This window comes from Phalaenopsis equestris, unplaced genomic scaffold (assembly GCF_001263595.1).
Source record: "Phalaenopsis equestris unplaced genomic scaffold, ASM126359v1 Scaffold000025, whole genome shotgun sequence".
NCBI lineage: Eukaryota > Viridiplantae > Streptophyta > Magnoliopsida > Asparagales > Orchidaceae > Phalaenopsis > Phalaenopsis equestris.
The window spans coordinates 135,331-153,688 of NW_018164467.1; the positions used below are offsets into that span (position 1 = coordinate 135,331).

Sequence of the window (18,358 nt, forward strand, 5' to 3'; positions counted from 1 at the left end):
AGGAGAGCTTATGCTTATGAAATAATTTAACCTGCTAAGCTTATGAAATAATTTAACCTGCTATTTTTTTTTTTCATGTTCAATGTGCATTATTGCACTAATTTAATTGTTGCAAAGGAAAAAAAGATACTTTAAGCTCATAATAAAGAAGTATACAAACCTCTCTTAACAAAATCTAACAACTCTAATTCCATTAGAAAATTAATTTGTTATAATTTTGTTATTCTTTTCACAATCATCATCTTCCAAAGAAAAAAAAAATGGAAAACTAACATGTTTGGGATCAATATCTTTTTTGTTGCTCAGGTTCAGTGGCATATATGTAAGAAATGAAGTATAGACATTAGATATGAAATTACATAGAAATTTAGTGATATGAAAGCAATAAGTGAAAATATTAAAAAAAAAAACAAAGTGATCAAAAATATTCAGTGAAGCCATTCATCTGTCGCCATTCTTGAATGAAAGAACGAAGCCCGAGGTTTGGAATAATCTCTTGATGCTGAAACTGGCGATTTGTCATCGGCGACGTCTTCTGCCCGCTCTCAATCCATTTTCTTATGACTGCACCTTCATATGTGAATCCATCTTCAGCAACATGTGGATCCCTCATGACTTCCTGCGGTATAAACACAAATCATAAAATATGTCAGTAAGAATTTCATCAAACTTATTCATACATCGCAAAAGATTATAAATTTGGCACTCACCCGAGAGATTGGACAGATGAAATATGATGGAATAATGTTGTTGATTTTTAAAGCACAACTACATGACAAAGGATGGAGCTTGCCAGAATCATTAACTTTCACCATTGGCTGGAGCACCTTCCAAGCCTCTCCTTCGAGACTCAGGCGGCTTTTTTTTCTGGCGTGGCAGCATTTCAAGGCCAACTCTGCTAGCTGCTTTGCCGGAAAGTAAGGCCACTTTCCGGCAGAACCATCCAGCATCGTGTTTAGTTTCTCATTTTCGATGGCCACTTGAACCTGGCTAATGATTCCCAAAGCAGGTTTTCCGGTCAGGAGGCGCAAAAGCACAACCCCGAAAGAGAAGACATCGGCGGCGAGAGTAATATCTCCTGAGGAAAAAAAGTCAGGGTCCATGTACGCTAAGTTGCCTTTAGGATTGGTATGACAGCAGGAAGTGTTAGTGATGTTGAATTGGGCTACATGTCGGCTGATACCGAAGTCACTAAGCTTGCTGACAAAGTTGTCATCAAGGAGAATGTTGGCGGGCTTGAGATCTCCGTGAACGATGCCATGGGGCTTATTTGAGTGGAGGAAGATGAGAGCTGAGCAGATTTCAGCTGCTATTCGTATACGAACAGCCCAAGGAAGGGGATTTGTCTTGTCCTTGCAGGCGAGGCGATCTTCAAGACTGCCTTGAGGAAGATATTCATAGATGAGTGCAAAAGCTTCAGGGCATGTCCCAATGAGTGAGACTAGGTGAGGATGCCTCATGTTAATGAGAACTTCAACCTGCATTATATGGGATCGTTTTATTTTAGTTTCATAATCTATAAAAATGTCAAATTAATTCCCATATTATTTAAATTGGGGTTGAAAAAAAGCTCATGTTAAAAAATTCTTAATACTGAACAGACACTTTTTTATAAATTCTAGTGTTACAAAGAATCAAAAGATAATTTTGACGGTTTTCCTGTAAACAGACATAATGATAACTGTCCATCAGCTTGTTAAAACGCATACCTTTTGACGAAATTCTTCTTTCCCTTGCATTCCTTTCAAATTTAATAGCTTTATGGCGACCGTTGTGTGGCGGAGAAAGCCCCTGTACACTTTCCATATCCGCCTTCGCCAATCTTGAGGGAATCATCAAAATTTTTTGTTGCTTCTTCAAGCTCAGAAAAGGAGAAAATAGAAAATTTAACTTGCTCGTGGTCTCTAACAGATGTCTCCCCAATCCTTTGGCGTAAAATTTGAGTTTCACGCACTGCATTATCTCGTGCATGTTTTAGCTCCTCACACTCAAACCTCAGTTTTTCAAAGTTGTGCTGAGCTTCTGAAAGCTTATCTTCAATTTCTTTGAGCAAGCTCTTGGAACCTGCGACATGGGTTTCCATTTCTGCTTGCCGCGCCCGTGCCTCCGGCAGTCCTAGAAACATTTCATCTCGGTCTTTTTTTAGCCTTTCATTTTTCTCCATTTCATCTGTAAGTATTTTCTGGAGTTCTGCTTTTTGTTTTTGTTCCTTGGTGTGTTTGAACTTTGAAGCATTGGCCTAATAAGAAGGCCACCATAGTTACTTAATGCAAATAAAAATTAATAGTTTTCTTCCCCTCCTCATTTATGTTAGAAAAAATATTTCATAGATAATCTAGACTCACTTTCCAACCAACCTCCACAACATTCCTCGCAGCGTTCTGACGTCTGATTGTTTCCCTGTAAGCCTCATGCTTCAAGTTCTCTGTTTCAGTTTGGATTAGTTCCAATCTACCATACACAACACGATCAAAATCTCCATTCTCCTGCATAAAGTTATTCAAACATTGAATTTTTATAACTTTTAGGAAATATATTTAAAACAAGCTTAATTATTTCCAGCTCAACGGCAAGTGGAAAGTAGATGAGAGCTGTGGAGTTTCAAAATCTTGTTTAGAGGCTACCATTAATGAAGAACCACTATCTTCATGCTTGTGCCTTGATGCAGTGCTAGTGCTGCCATTAACTTTATCATTTGATGGCAATAACCAGTTTGAATCACTTACAACCCCGTCTGTGATAGTCCCACTCTTAGCTGTTGGTATGCTAAAGGGAGCTGAAAATGGAAGCTTTAGCATGGGTTGTCTTCTACATGGGACAGCAGTTTCAAGCACCGTTAAGGATTTCGATCCGAGCTGATTTGTGTAGTTTGATGACAAAGTTTCATTGATGGCATCATCCCTAACAAAAATGGAATTCAAATATAGAAAATCAATATAATGAAAAAAACTTCTAAACGCAAAACTTTGATTCCAAGCAAGTTATTCATCACATCTCAGGCAACGAGCTTTCGAGTTGAGTAGTAGAGATTTGAAGGAGTTAGTTAGCTCACCGTGTGCATATCAGATGCCCCTTACAAACAAACCAGATTTTGCATGACAAATGTGCCTTTTGTTGAACAGTGATAGCAACCTTGGAATTTGGCGATCTCATTTTTCTGCAGAGTTGACTCATAAGGGTACAAACTAGCTACCATTTATAAGCGAAATTTCCATGCAAGAGAATTACTACCGTTTTCAGGGCATAATTCTTAGATTCACATTTGTGACAAGAAGAATCCCCATTTTTTATATACCAAAAATATATCTGCTATAGTTAAATATCATTGATATGTTGCAATCGCACAATTATCAACATTGAAGTGCTAATTAAAAGCCATGAGATATGCCTTTTCATCATACCTTGAGTAATATTTGTTTGAAGCGGCACCCATGACAAGTTTTGTGATTCTGAGACTCGCCACAAGTTCTACGATCCCCATGCCAACATCATCATTCTCAAAAACCAACTTCTCGCCTCGAAACTATGAACCAAAAAAAAAAACAATTATATAAGGATTGCATGATCATAATTGATTCTTTAACTAAATTTTAATTATAGAGGGTATTTTAGAGGTTCCATCCAAGTTCCAAAGAACAACCAAGTTTGATGACTATTTTGTTTAAACTACTAGACTAAAATGTTTGCCGAAACAAGACCACACGATTGTTTGCATATATCTCACAAAAATTCTTAACCCAAACCACGTCTCAGAAGTCGTTCTCAATCCAACCCACATTGCCTATCGTGAGCCTTTAGACTACAACATCTAGAATTCATACAAAATTTTGGTTGCCTCCTATCGCCTCTTCTATTGACTTGAGAAGATTGTGTTAGGGCATTACACCCTTTGCTCTTACCTCATTTCTTTCGGCTACAAGCTTCTCCTCACTTTTATATATATATATATATATATATATTCTTTCTTTTTTTTTTTTTTTTGTAAAGTTTGGTCAAAGACGATGATATTAGCCCCCATCCAACCTCATGTATCTAACCACTCGATTGATCCGCACACTAGCGAGATCGAACCCCCGACCCCAGGGGACTTAGAACTGACATAGCAGATATCAACCAAAAAGTCGGGGAACAGGCATAATCTTCTATATTTAAATGAATAGTAATCAAATCTTTGAATCACCAAAAAAAACCATTTTTAGTTGCTTTTTATAAGTGAATTACACCTTCTCATAAATAGGTTTATTACACTGAAGTGTTATGAGTGTAAATGTAAAAGTTTAGGTGTTAGATATGTAAATGCATAAGAATAGTGTGGTATATATGAAAATTCTTAAAGAAAGAAACCGCTCTATAAAAAAGTGATCTATGAAAAAGTATCCCCCACAAATATAAAATCATCGGAATACTTTGGGCAACATGGACACCATACAGCATCCATCAAGATGGTACCGCAGGCTCAGATATTTAGTTCAAGTTCGAGATCAAACTATATTTTAGCATTGAATCAGTCAAAATTGAGCGTTTTTCAGAAGGAACTGAAATTTTTTAGCAGATCTCAGAACAATCATAACTACAAAAAGAAATTCGGGATAAATGAGTAACGAATGGACCTTTGACTTTGAGCACAGAGCAAGGTATTCAGCCATAGATTTCTCCGCCATTATTCTCTCCTGCTGCCTGTAATTTCTCACGTGTTCCTCATCTAGTTTGCTTGCAGGAACCATTGCCCCCACTCAAGTCAAAAAACAAACAGTCAATTACTCTAGAAGTAATAGCTAGTTACTAACAAAGAAAAAACAAGCAAAAATTTTTGTGAATGAATATGATGAAGCAAGCCTGCAATTTTCTAATGAGACAAAACTATAGAGAATTTTTTTCGTTTAGCCTTCCGGCAAAATATGGTTTTGCAATTTTCTGTTATAAGAAAAGTCTCCAACCAAAACAAAAACTAACAAAAGATGTTCTTTTAAATAGCAAAAGATGCTTATAATTTTAGTTGTTTCCTTGGGAAATATCAGAATCTTGATCATTCGTTCGCAAGATTTTCAGTGGATTGAGAAGGCAAAATGCAAATGAGACAGTATTAACTGGAAATTAGAAGATGAAAAAAGCAACAAATCCAGAAAAGAGCTTTATTTCTGCCGAACACAAACCCCACCAGCCTCCAGCCAGCTGAAACCTAAGAATTAAACTATTTGTTCTGCTTCACAAAAGAATAAATTAGACCGAGAGAGATTACTCATTGGAAGGAGCTTAGGTGGACGATGAACATGGAGGAGCACAATCTGGTTGTCGGTGGAGGTATTGCGAAGCGCCCATTGAACCATTTCAATCCCTTCCTTCAAATCTCTGGGTACCGCCACGTACACTTTATTCTCTTCTTCCTCATCCGCGACGCCGCTCGCCGGTGGGAGCTCCTCCATCTCACTCTCTCCCCCCGCCTCTCCGGCAGTGAGTACGGCTGCCGCAGTGAGCTCGATGCCGAAGAGTAGTTAGTCATTCCAAATCATTCCCTCTCTCGGCCCTCTCGGTGTATATGCGTATGGGAATGTAATGCCGACTTTCATAAATGCAACTACTTTGAAACACCAAAAAAATAGTTTCACACGACTAGTATTACAATGGACTCATATACCTCATCATTGGAGTATTGATGATGAGTATTGATGCATGTATCAATACCTCTGAGATAATATTTTTTCGTGAAACACCAGTATAAATGGCCAAAATGAGTGATGTCATAATTTAGGAATAAGTATAAATTGGGCATTTACATACATACCACGAAATTTTCTTATATTTACATATCTAAACACTTAAACTTTATTTTTAGATGCTTATCACTCAAATCTTTAATATCATCTTAAAAAAAATTTATTTTTAACGTTGTAAAGGTATACACTTAGCCCACTACTGATTGTTATCCAATCGAGTAGAGTGGAGTATGTTTTAGTTTGAACTTCTTAGACAAATCAAAAATTGTTAATGTTCCGTTTGGGCTTGAAAAGAGCTTCAAAAATATATTTATAATTAGCTTGCTTAAAATTTTTAATATTCATCCTTAACATATATTTGATTCGTTTAAATTAATTAAAAGTTAAAATTTCAAATGAATTTAATTTTTTGTATAAAATTAAATTTGATTTGTACATAAATTTTTATATAAAACTAAATAAGTTACAAATTTAAAAGGGTAGTTAATTTTTTATATAAAATTTTTAACTAACTGATTTTAGGAATCTAAATAATATATACAATTGAATATAATTCAAAATATCATATCACTAGTTAATATCAAGAAAATAAAACAATATATAAGTTATAAGTAACTTTTTTTTTTAAATCAAATAGTATAGATAAGGACTAACAAATAATTCCATTGAAATAAAAAAATTTAATAAATAAATCTTTGAATTGATGTGGATATCTATATTAAATTATAATATTTCATTATTAAATATGCTCTTATTAATTAAATTTTATTAAATAATATATAAGTAAAAAAGCATTAAACAAGTTATTTTTTGGACAAAAAAGAATTTTGTTCATGAACATTAATTAACAAGAGAGTTGGACTAAATTCAAATTTGTTCACTTAAGCTCCAAGTTTTTAAAAAATGTCTAAACTTATTTTTTAATTTGAACAAACATAAACGAGTATTGAGCTAAGTTTGCGTAATGCATCAAGTGCATTAGTTCAATTACAACCCTACCCGCGACATAGTGACTGGGGTTTTGTTTCTTACTGTAAGGTCATGGGTTCGAATCGCTCATATTGCTTTTTGGGCTCAACTTTCCTTGGAAAAAAAACTTTTTAAATGAAAAATAAATCTTTTCTTGGATAGGATTATAACATCATGGATCTATAAATATAATATCAAACCATAGGTATTAAATATGTAAATAAATAAGAATTTTGTGATCTGTATTGAACATTCCCTTTTAAATATTGATAAATTTTATGGGCTTTGCTGTTTGTAGGGCAAAATACTGATTTGATTAAATATAAATTTAAAATGCAATGCATCGATCTCAAATTTAGATCAACTGAACTTTCTTTTATTTCTAAAATTGGTTTAAAGATTAAACGACCAAATGATGTGAGTGAAATGGCTAAATGCATGACAATTCCAATAACACTGAAATTGCACAGAGTAGTGCATAAAAAGTCCTTGAACCAATTGAAACTCGTTGGGTCGGCCTTCTCAATTTCCTCGAGTGTCCTTGCGCGCATGGATGATGTGGTGAATAGAGATTGGTGCACCTTTTGTTGTGCAAAACAATGTAAAAAATTAAATCACACAATAATCAAGCTATCAAACGCGGTGTCATTTATGTGGTTCAATGCAAATCCGCCTACATCCATGAGAAGGGGTTATTCCACTCTCAACAGATGGGGAGAGGGAAAAATATGGTCGAAATTGGATTACGACTTCACACATAAAACTCAGCATAATCTCTGCTACAAAAAAGAGTGGACTAGGGCATACAAATTAGGAATATTTCTACTATAGAGAAGATCATGTAATTAGATCACATCTAATTATGTTACATAATATCGAACTAACTAATATGGAAAAAATATTGTAATTAGAGATTATATAATATCAACTTTCATAATATACAATCATTAAATTTCAAATTTTCCATAATAATCTTCACATTATCACTCACTTCTAGATAAGTGTGAGATGAACAACATTAGATTCAATACCAGAATGGCTGCACCAAAATAGTTGTCTAAGTACCTCACTCCCGAATGAACTAAGCCTCATTTAGTTCGTCAAATTGCTTGAATGAGCAATTAATCATAAGCTCAAATGTTCATCAAATTTCTACATTACAAAAAATTCTGGACTAGTAGTACTTTTATGAGCATGTCCGTTGGATTCTTCCTCTTATTTAGCGTCTTCAACAGAATATTATCGTCATCAATCAAGTCTTGAATAAAGTGGTTCCTCACATTAATGTGTTTAGTACGAGCATAATGAACTTGATTTTTGACCAATAATATCACACTCAGATTATTACAAAATACTATTAGAGACTCCTCATCAACTCTCAAATCATCCAATAGGCCCTACATTTATATCACTTCCTTCATCGCATTTGTGATTGTCATGTACTCGGTCCCCATAGTAAACAAAGTAACGACAGACTGAAAAATTGATCCCCAACTGATTAATCCTTCTGTGAATGTGAATAAATAGTCAGTCATGAACTTACGCCTATTTATATCACCCACATAGTATGAATCAATATAACTGACACACAAACCAAAAATAGATGGTTGTCTTTCAAATACCAATACAAAATCATTTGTACCCTTCAAATACCTCATAATACTCTTCACAACTTGTCAATAACTCCTTGGATTATTCATGAACCTACTCACAACACCAACTACATGAGCATTGTCTGGTATAGTACAAACTATGACTTGCATCAGAATGTCGACTGCACAAGTATAAAGAATCGATCACATATATTTTTTCTCCCTATAATCTTTAGGACAATGATGTAAAATCAATTGAATGTGAGATGCAATTGATAGACTCACTTCCTTGCTTGAGTCATCAACCCAAAACTTTTTTAGTACATTCCAAACATATGCTTCTTATGAGAGTCAAACATTTCCAACTATCTTGTCTTTGAGAATCTTTATACAAAGAATTTTGTGAGCTTCACCCTACTCCTTCATCTCAAAATATTTGGACGGTTGCTTCTTCTTCTTACCAATCTCAATCTGATCGACATATGCAATCAACATGTCAGCAACATATAGAAACAATTATATGAACTCAACATTGACCAACTTCTTAAAATAGGCACAATGACTGTATTGGCTCCTTATGTGCTCATGTCCTATCATGAACTGATCAAACTCATTATATCGTTGCAGTGGTGACTGCTTCAAACCATATAAGGACTTATTCAGTCTATAAACTAAGTATTTTTAGGCTTTATATCCAGACGAATGCAATACATAGTTCTTCTCTTATAACCTCCATGTATGAACGTAGTCTTCACATCAAAATGCTTCAAAATCAGATTGTATTGTGTTATAAGTGTTAACAAAATACGGATAGAGACATGCTTGACCAGTAAGGAGAACACCATGTCATAGTCAATCTCTTTTTATTGTGTAAGCTCTAATTTCACTTACTTAGCTTTGTACTGCACGTAAGCTCTATGAGATTCTTTCTTCTATGCATTCACTCATTTGCACTAAATGATTTCCCCTTTCTAGAGAAAGCTTCAACAACCTTCAGGTAGCATTCTTTCAAAAAAACTCCATCTCTTTATTCATTTCCTCTCTTCAATGATCACCATCTAAGCTCTCCACTGCTTCCTTCTAGTGCAAGAAATTTTGGTCTTCGTAGCTGAAAGTATGAATGCAATGTGATATCTCAACCAAGTTGGCTTTGAGATATTTCAAAGACTAGTCTTGCTCTTAGCAATAAATTCTTAAGTAGGGACCTCATCATGAACATTTTCCTCAACCTCTTTCTGAGTAATGTCAACAAGTACCTCCTGAGCTACAACTAATTCAGACACCTGAGTAGGAATGGATGAATTCTATGAAACAACTGAAGTCGCAACAACTCCAACTTCTGATATATATTTGTAGTCCTGATAAAACATTTCACATGCTTCGAGTCTTGATGCTTCAACATGCTTGCATCATCAAATATAACATTCTTGCTAATGAAAATCTTCTTCTAGGCTTAATCAAAAAATTTGAAGCACTTGACTCCACGCCTTAAGCAAATAATATCACCTTCTTTTCTCGTGATTTCAGTTTATATTTCTATACGTGGTAGAAGTTCGACACCCAAACACCCTCGTGTACTCATAATTTCTAGCAGGATACCCAAACCACACTTTCTTTGGGGTCTTCTTTCTAATAGATTTAGAAGGTGGATTGTTCATCAAATGACAAACATAACTTATGGTCTTGAACCAATAAACTATATCCAAAAAAATATTAGATAACATATGCTAAACATTCTCCACCAATGTTTTGTTAATCCTCTCTACCACCTTAATCTACTGCAGTATCTCTCGAACATTGAAGTGGCACTCTATCACAGCTCTTTAACACTCTTACAAGAGAAAATGTAATGTGCATTCACTCCCGTTGTCTAATTTGATACACTATATCTTTTTTTTTTTTTGCTCCAGTTCTTTCGAGTCATAAAAATCTCTAGCAAATCCTTCTTGCACTTCAAGATGTGCACCCAAATATATCTAGAATAATTATCAAAAAAAGAGATAAGTATCTCCTCCTGCATAATAAAGTCATCTTCATTTGGCCCCAAACATCCGTGTACACATACTATAAAGTACTTTTTGTATTGTGGGTGACAATACCAAAAGATACTCATTTTCTTATAAAACACATAATATTCATAGAAGCTTGTAAGTGATTTCTCTTTTGATTAATCCTTCTTTCAGTAAAGTCTGAAGTGAAGTCTCTCCAACAAAAGTTAATAACATATGCCAAAATATAGTGGCATTAGAGGAATTATCAGTAATAGCAGTAGTTATAGTCATTGTACTACCCTGAAGATATTAAAGGTTATGATGATGAACCCCCTTCATAAAAATTAGTGCTCCATGACATGTTCTCAGAATTTTTGTCTCAATAACTACCTTATAGCTTTTGGCCTATAAGGCACCAGCTAAGAATAAATTCTTCTCAATATCTAAAATATTTCTAATATTAGTTAGCTCCCTCATAGTACCAACATGCATCCTAAAAAAGATAATCTCCATATTAATCATATGATAAGCTTGATCATTACCAACAGTTAGTGCACCACTATCAAACTTCTTGCACATACGAAAACACTCTCGATAGAAAAAGATGAAATAGATAGCACATGTGTCCAAATTCTAACATGAATCATATATATACAAACTATAAGAAACTGTATATAGTGATACATTTAAATCCACTTTGTTGCACCTCTCTTCAATAAGATTAACTTTTCCCTTCTCATTTAACTTCAAACAATTTCTTTCAATGACCAGTCTGAAAATAGAAAACACAATAATATTTTTCCAAAACTACACCCACGAGACTTATCCCACTTTTTAGAAGTATTGTCGATCACACCCTTCTCTGCCCATTTCTTCTTCTTCTCAGATCTATCATATTGGAGTGTAAGTGTCTCAAGCAACTCTATCTTTATAAACTCCTTCTCCCTCTAATGGAAATCTTGGTTCAACAACATTTTACCCACCACATCATGATTAAAGGCTTTCTTCCTATGAATGAGTGTCATCATAATTTTTTTGTACTCATCAGAGAGCAAATTTAACATAAAAAATGTCTTGTCTCTATACATAACATTCTCATCCAAATTTAACAGATCTACCAAAATTTTTTTTAAAAGTGTTCAAGTGCTCATCAATAGTAATCCCACGTCTAATTTGAAAACTATAGAGTCGACACTTCATATGGAGACGATTCTCCATGCCCTTGTGAGATATTTGTTCTTCTACATTCTCCACAATTTTTCAATATAAGTCTCTATCATCACCATATATTTAATCTTCTAAAGTAAGCAATTTCAGATAAAGTCACAAGTACTCCAGCTCATCTTCAAGTAATCTCTAACATATCTTCAGGAAATTTATCACTATCAAGAACTTCCGGTGAATTTAAAGAGCATGACACATCCAAAACTTTGCATTGCCACATGTTAAAGTTCTATTTTCTGTCAGATCTCATCAACTCGATGTTGACAGAAGCATAACCAACTGATAAATCGATGATGTCATTTACACTGTCATGGTAAATGTTGAAATACTGATAATATGCTATCATCCATGGCTCCATCATATCTTGTAACTTAATTTGCTCTGTTATCTTTACATTGTGTCTACGACTTCACTGGAATAGCTCTATACAATTGTAATACCAAATTATTGTGCAAAATAATGAGAAAAATAAAATCACACAACAAATGAACGGTCAAATACGATGTGATTTACGTGATTCCGTGTAAATCTACCTACATCCATTGGGAGGGGTTATTCTACTATCATTAATTCGAGAGAGAAAAATTGACTTAAATAGGGTTGCAACTCCACACATAAATATTATCTCTAATCCCTTTTATAAATAAAAGAGGATGATGGCATACAAATTGGCAATATCTCTAATATAGAAAAATCTTGTAATTAAATCTTCATTAATTAGGTTACCAAATATCAAGCTTCCTAATATTGATAACATCACACAAATAGATCTCCTCTAATTAGGATGCCTAAAATTAATCTTTCTAATATATAATCATTAGATTTAATAATTTCCACAACAACATTGAAACAAGATAATTTACTGATAGTTGTTGAACTTAATTAGCAAAACTTCATGAATTATTATTATAGCTTAATTATCAGATTTTTTATTCATCAATTTTATTTGATTTATGGGATGAGATCTACTAAATGAAATTTGGTTCATTGCTAGAAAACTCTATTGATGGCAGTAAGTAACCTATGCATGGTCTTAGCAATGGTGTATCTACCAAGCTAGTCTCCATATAGAATCATTTAATCACTTTTTTTAATTTAGCAATGACAAAATTTGATATTTATATTATTAATAAGAATAAAATATTCAACCATACACCTAGAAAGGAATTATATATCTTTTTCATAATATACAAGTATACCTAATTATACTCCTTTAAAAAATTTGAAAATTCATTGTTATAAGGAATTCTAAAGCTATGACAATAATTCTAATTCTAGTTAATATTTTTAATTGTTCTCTGATTCACTTATCAACTTGTGTACCATTTTTGGATTATACAATATGCCACCTTCGTTAACGATGGCATGTATATCCCCCCTTTTAGACAAAAAAGAAAATAATAATTTCTCTTGGTTGTCTATAACTCTGAGTTCTTCATCTCCTCTATGAAAGTAAGGGAACTTACATTCTTGAGAGAATATTCAAATGACATGTTCAATGGTTCAAATGATAAAATAAAAATAAAGATATTATATTAGTTATTTTTTAAGAGAGCAGAGATAGAGAGAGATAGAGAGTAAAATAAAAAATATGATATATAAATTTATAGTGGAATAACATAAAATATTATATCTAGTTTAAGTTAAATTGAGAGGAGATTAGAATCATGATACTATATGAATGTAATGAAGGTGTTGATAAACCTGTAAGAAGCTCTCCTAAAAGTGATCAGATTAGAAAAAAATTGGGAAGTAAAATACAATAAGTAGATTACATTCAAGATAAAGTATATAATAAAATAATTGAACGAAATTTGAAGAAGAAAAAACCTATTAAGTTGAAGGCACAATAAGGTCTTCTGGAAGGTGGAGAAAATTTAAAGAATAATCTTTATGAGCTTTAAAAACCCCATCATTGTAATCATCAATCTTAAATGATGCAATGAAAGCTTGCAAGGTAAGTTTTTGTACAAGGCTACAAGGCCATAATAAGACAACTTATCCTTAGTTTATAAGATGTTAAGTGAACAAAATTTTTTGGTTCAAGTGAATGGCTAAGTTTATTATAATATTTTGAGTACACAAGCAAATAGCTTTGTGAAGATTATGTATAATTGAGTGAAAATGATTATGAAAGTTGGTTATGTGATGCCTTAATAAAGGTGCAATGGGTGAACATGATCTTGTTTAAAAGAATATTAAACTTAGAGGCTCAATCAAATTGCAAGTTGTTATAATGCAATTAAGTCAGTGCCAATTGATGGCATTTACATCCTATAGTAGAGCCAAGAAATAAAAAAATAAATGAGTTTGGGATTTTTGACATGTATAGCTACTTTAAGAGTGAAAAGCAAATTAATGAAGGTGTGTGACCCATACATTAGTGATTAATGACTAGTGTGGTGTTTTTAAGAGCGCTCTAGTAGTATTTCCGCATAACAAATTCAAGCACCCATTACATAGCAGTTCCCTATTTTTAGTGAGATATTCAATAAATATTATTAGAAATTAAACCAGTGTCGTACTTAAGAAGATACATGCATGGCTTAGGATAGCCTTGGGTTGAAGTATTGGAATTTGAGGCTTTAAAAGAACATCGTAAGATGAATTCCTATGTCAACTCTACAGAGAAGACCATTTGAGAGGCATCCCATCAAAGACATTCTCTGAGAGGTTCCCTAATAGGACCTTTGGAAGCAAATCATTGAAAAATATCATTTTCAATGTGGCATGGAATGGCATATTCTTGATAGTTCAAATAATTCATCATTATGTAAACACATAGATTGTAAAAATTATGTAGACTGCCTTAATCATTTGTTAACTTTAAGTCATTTAGTTGCTCATTTTCAGAATGATATTGACTTTGTATAAACTAGGATTGAATATTTTCACACGAGTTAATTAAAAGAATTTGTATATTTATCTCCAAAGCAATTTTATGGGTTTAGAATTATTTAGCCAAAAAGACATTACATTATAATATAAAATATCATCATAATGTTAAAACTAGTTCTAATTTTAACAAAATGGTATATTTTAATATAATGCTATCTTAACATGTAGGAATCCCAACATCCAGTAAACCTCAGAATAAGTGTTAGGCATCGAACAAACGTCTCCTCATAGCAAGTATCATTGAACCTCATAAAATGCACACATATACTCCAATTTCATTTCATGATAAGAGCAGCTATAATTTAGCTTGTGGGCGATGTTTAAATAATTTCAAAATGCATTGATCATTTGAGTGCTATGCATGCAAATATAAAAGTTTGGGTGTTAGATATGTAAATACATAAGAATTGTGTGGTTTGTGTGTAAATGCAGCAAGAAAATAATGATAATTCAAATAAAATTCAACCTTGTCATGCATGAGTGTGGCCACTAAAATTTTCAAAACCCAATGCAGTTGTTGATTATTATTGTGCTTTGATAAAGGCTTTGTTTGAGGTATCGAATGCATTGGTAGGGTGTGTTATGACGTTAAGTTTAGATGTGCATGTTGTAACATATCTACTCTACTGCAATATTGATGAAAAGTTCAAGTCTGGGGATTCCCTTAGGATTTTTTTTTTTTTTTTTGGCAGAAAAAAGAGCCAACTTTAAATATCAAATTTTACCCACTCAAAAAAAAAATACTGATTTAGGGTTTGTTGGGGGCAACTGCAGCTTATCCAACTTCTGCTGATAAGCAGCTTATCCTAATAATCTGCTGATGAGAAGCTGATTCGGATAAGCTGTCTGACTGTTTGGTTTGTGCGTCTGGAAAACAGCTGATTTTGGAGAAATGACAATTCTACCCCTATTTTAGATAAGTTGTTTAGCTGTTTGGTTTGTGCGTTTTGTAAACAGTTTATTTATAGTTGTTTTTGGAAAAATGATCATTTCGACCACACGCAGTCGAGCTGTTTGCAACAACAATATAATGACCAAACTCATCTCGATTTTTGAAAGAGAGGCTTTTAAGGTTCAAAGATAGCTTTCTGTGTGTAGATCTATGTGATTGATTTGAGAAGTTTCATGATTCTGCATAGAATGTTGTTCTTTTAGGTCTACTTCTAGCTTTCTTAACGTATGTCAAATATAAAACAACTAACTGAAGTTCTTTTAGGTCTACTTCTAGCTTTCTTAACATATGTCAAATATAAAACAATACTCTCCTAACTGGGTCATCAAATGGTCGATCTTTAATGTGACCAAACCATCTAAGGTTACTCTCTCTAATAAATTATAAATACATAAACCGAAAGTTCAAAAGAAAAAATGAAAACAATTGAACATATAACTACTAAAATTGACCGAAGAATAAAATGATTCTATCATAAGGTACTGCACAAACATTTTTATAGTTTTTTGCATTTTGTGAGATATTAATTAAGCAGTTTTTTCAGAAACAGTGACTAAAGAAATTGGTAGTAGCTAATAGATTAATAAACCTTGCAAGCTGCAGGTTGCATCAATCCAATAGATCATTCTGGTAACTATGACAAACCATAAAAAATTAGTGATGATTATGCTCTTTGCACAAATAACTTATTTTTTGCTAGTAAATGTATTGTGTAAAAATTGCAATTACAAATTTAATAAAAAAAAAAGCTTAATCTAACCAACAATTTCAAGACAGATTAATTTAATCAAATTCCGACAATAAAAAATCATTAATAACCTACCATTAGCAACAACTTCCTTTCCTATCTATTTGGGAGAAATCAGGACGGTCATCCATTTTCTAAACCTTATGAATGATCGTACAATTGTCCAGATGTTGCGAGACTATCAAGCAATATAAATTCTGAGCAAGGATGTTAAATTCTAATACGTATAAAAACGCCTCTGCAGTATTGCCTAATTGCAAGTAAACAACTTAAAATCGATGGTGCAGGAGGGCAGGGTGTAACAGGGCATACAGACAAATGAGAATAAATTTTATCAGGGCATAATTGATTGCTTGTAGATAGATAAATATTTCATTTTCACTCTTTATGAACGTAGTTCATTATTTTTTTTTTAAGGAATTGATAGAGCTTATATTCATTTTTTAACTTCTAAATATAACTAACATTAAGCAAGCAATTGAAACTAAAATTAATCAAAAATTCAGATAGCGACTAGCAAAATACAGAAGATAAACAAAAGGGAAATCCTATTTGCGGAATGAAAGCTCGCCCGAACATTCTCCGCCAGAAGTTTAGGATCTGGAAACCCAGAGTCACTGTCATTGCTATACCGCGACTCCGCACCACCACTCCAATCCTCTAAGAAATCGCTAACCATCATCGCCAGGTCGTGTTCACTCCAATCCAGCCCACGAACTCGCCCCCTCCCTCTCAACGAACCTCGCCAAAAAGTCCCCTGCCGCCGCACAGACCCGGCAATCGCCATCCCCATCCCACTCCGAACTTCACCGATGCTCCTCCGATCCAGCCTACATTAAGCAAGCTTTATGGGACGGCTCCTGGAAAAATATATCAACGACCGCGTGTTTCTCGCCTGAGCGTCACGCTCCTCCCTCTCCTCAATTCGCTCATCGACATTAGATGCGAGGTAGGTTTCATGAGCGAGAGGGGTAGAGGCGTAAAAGAAGTGAAATAAGCTCCAGACGACGCGTGCAATAGAAAATATAAAACGCATTTTTGATATAATCTATGAAACGTGCGAAACAAACGGGTAGGTGACGTTTTCGAAAACGCCGCCGCACTTATAAGCTGCCCCAAACAGGCCCTTAGTGAAATCAGCATTATTTTTTTAGGATGGGCAAAATCACCATGTGTTTATTTTTTAAGTAACGGGCAAAAAATATATCGAGGGAAAAGGGAGTGCGTAAATTATTAACTTGCCTAAACTGCATAAAGAAAAAATATTTAATTTTACTATTTATATAGAAAAATCTTAGATTTCAAGGGATAATTGCCCGCCCTAAACATAACCTTATTGTGCCACCTTTATTTATTATTATTGTCTAGGGTTTATTTTGTTTTGTTTATTTTTTAATTTGGAAAAAAAATATGGTTAAGATGATCAAGAAATCAACCCATTTTTAAGACAATCAATTTTTATTTTGATAGATTCTAAAAATAAAAAATGACATTTCAAAAATATATTAAGCAAATATCATTAAAAATAAATAAAATAAAACTGGTCCCAATCAGGCCTTCAAACGTCTTTAACGATTTTGTGCGGGAAAAAGATGTAACAATTTTAAGATGCAACCTATCCTAGTCCTAGTCACAAATTATGGAAACAATTAGGCTTCTTCTATTGGAGAGTAAAATATGATGGGATATTTCATGTTGATGATCTCTACTTAATAGTTTGGATCAGGTTCAATGCAAAAGCCCATAACTATACTTTTGAATTATTTAAATAAAAAAAAGTGATAGTGAGAGGATGCAAATGAATAAAAAATTGTTATTTAAAATCGCTTGTTGCAAACATGAATTTTATTTTTATGTTTGTGATATTCTTTATCACTTGTAAACTATAGAGGCAAGTAGGTAGCTCTATGGTTGGGAAAATTATTACATTAAGATAGTCCGGATGCGGCCACGCAGTCATGGATTGCACGGCGGCCCATCCGGACAGTCGTCCAGATATACGTAACAATTTCTCCTATGATTGAGCATCAAAAGCACAACTTTGGCGCAGGCGATGAAACAGTTCGAGAATTTTAGCCATAACTTGGAGAATCTTTACCAGCTGGAGATTTTTTGGGAGAGGAATCCACAAACTACCTATGTATCTTATGAAGTGCAACGCAATAAAAAGTATTATGACTAAACCTGAGCACTTCCTATAGCATCATTCTGGAATAAAATTTAAGGGGCATTACATACACAATTCTTGTGTATTTATATATCTCACACCT

General features: G+C 33.6%; 1 protein-coding gene across 1 annotated transcript; it reads right to left on the reverse strand.

Annotated features, from left to right (window-relative positions):
* Positions 1-284: 284 nt before the first annotated feature.
* LOC110018594 (U-box domain-containing protein 33-like) lies at positions 285-5,424 on the reverse strand. Its single transcript, XM_020715950.1, is given in 10 exon segments — positions 285-619; positions 711-1,478; positions 1,710-1,801; positions 1,804-2,239; positions 2,358-2,486; positions 2,625-2,901; positions 3,053-3,157; positions 3,402-3,523; positions 4,611-4,732; positions 5,240-5,424. Coding segments are annotated over 10 exon segments (2,436 nt in total). The 5' UTR covers position 5,424; the 3' UTR covers positions 285-418.
* Positions 5,425-18,358: the final 12,934 nt, after the last annotated feature.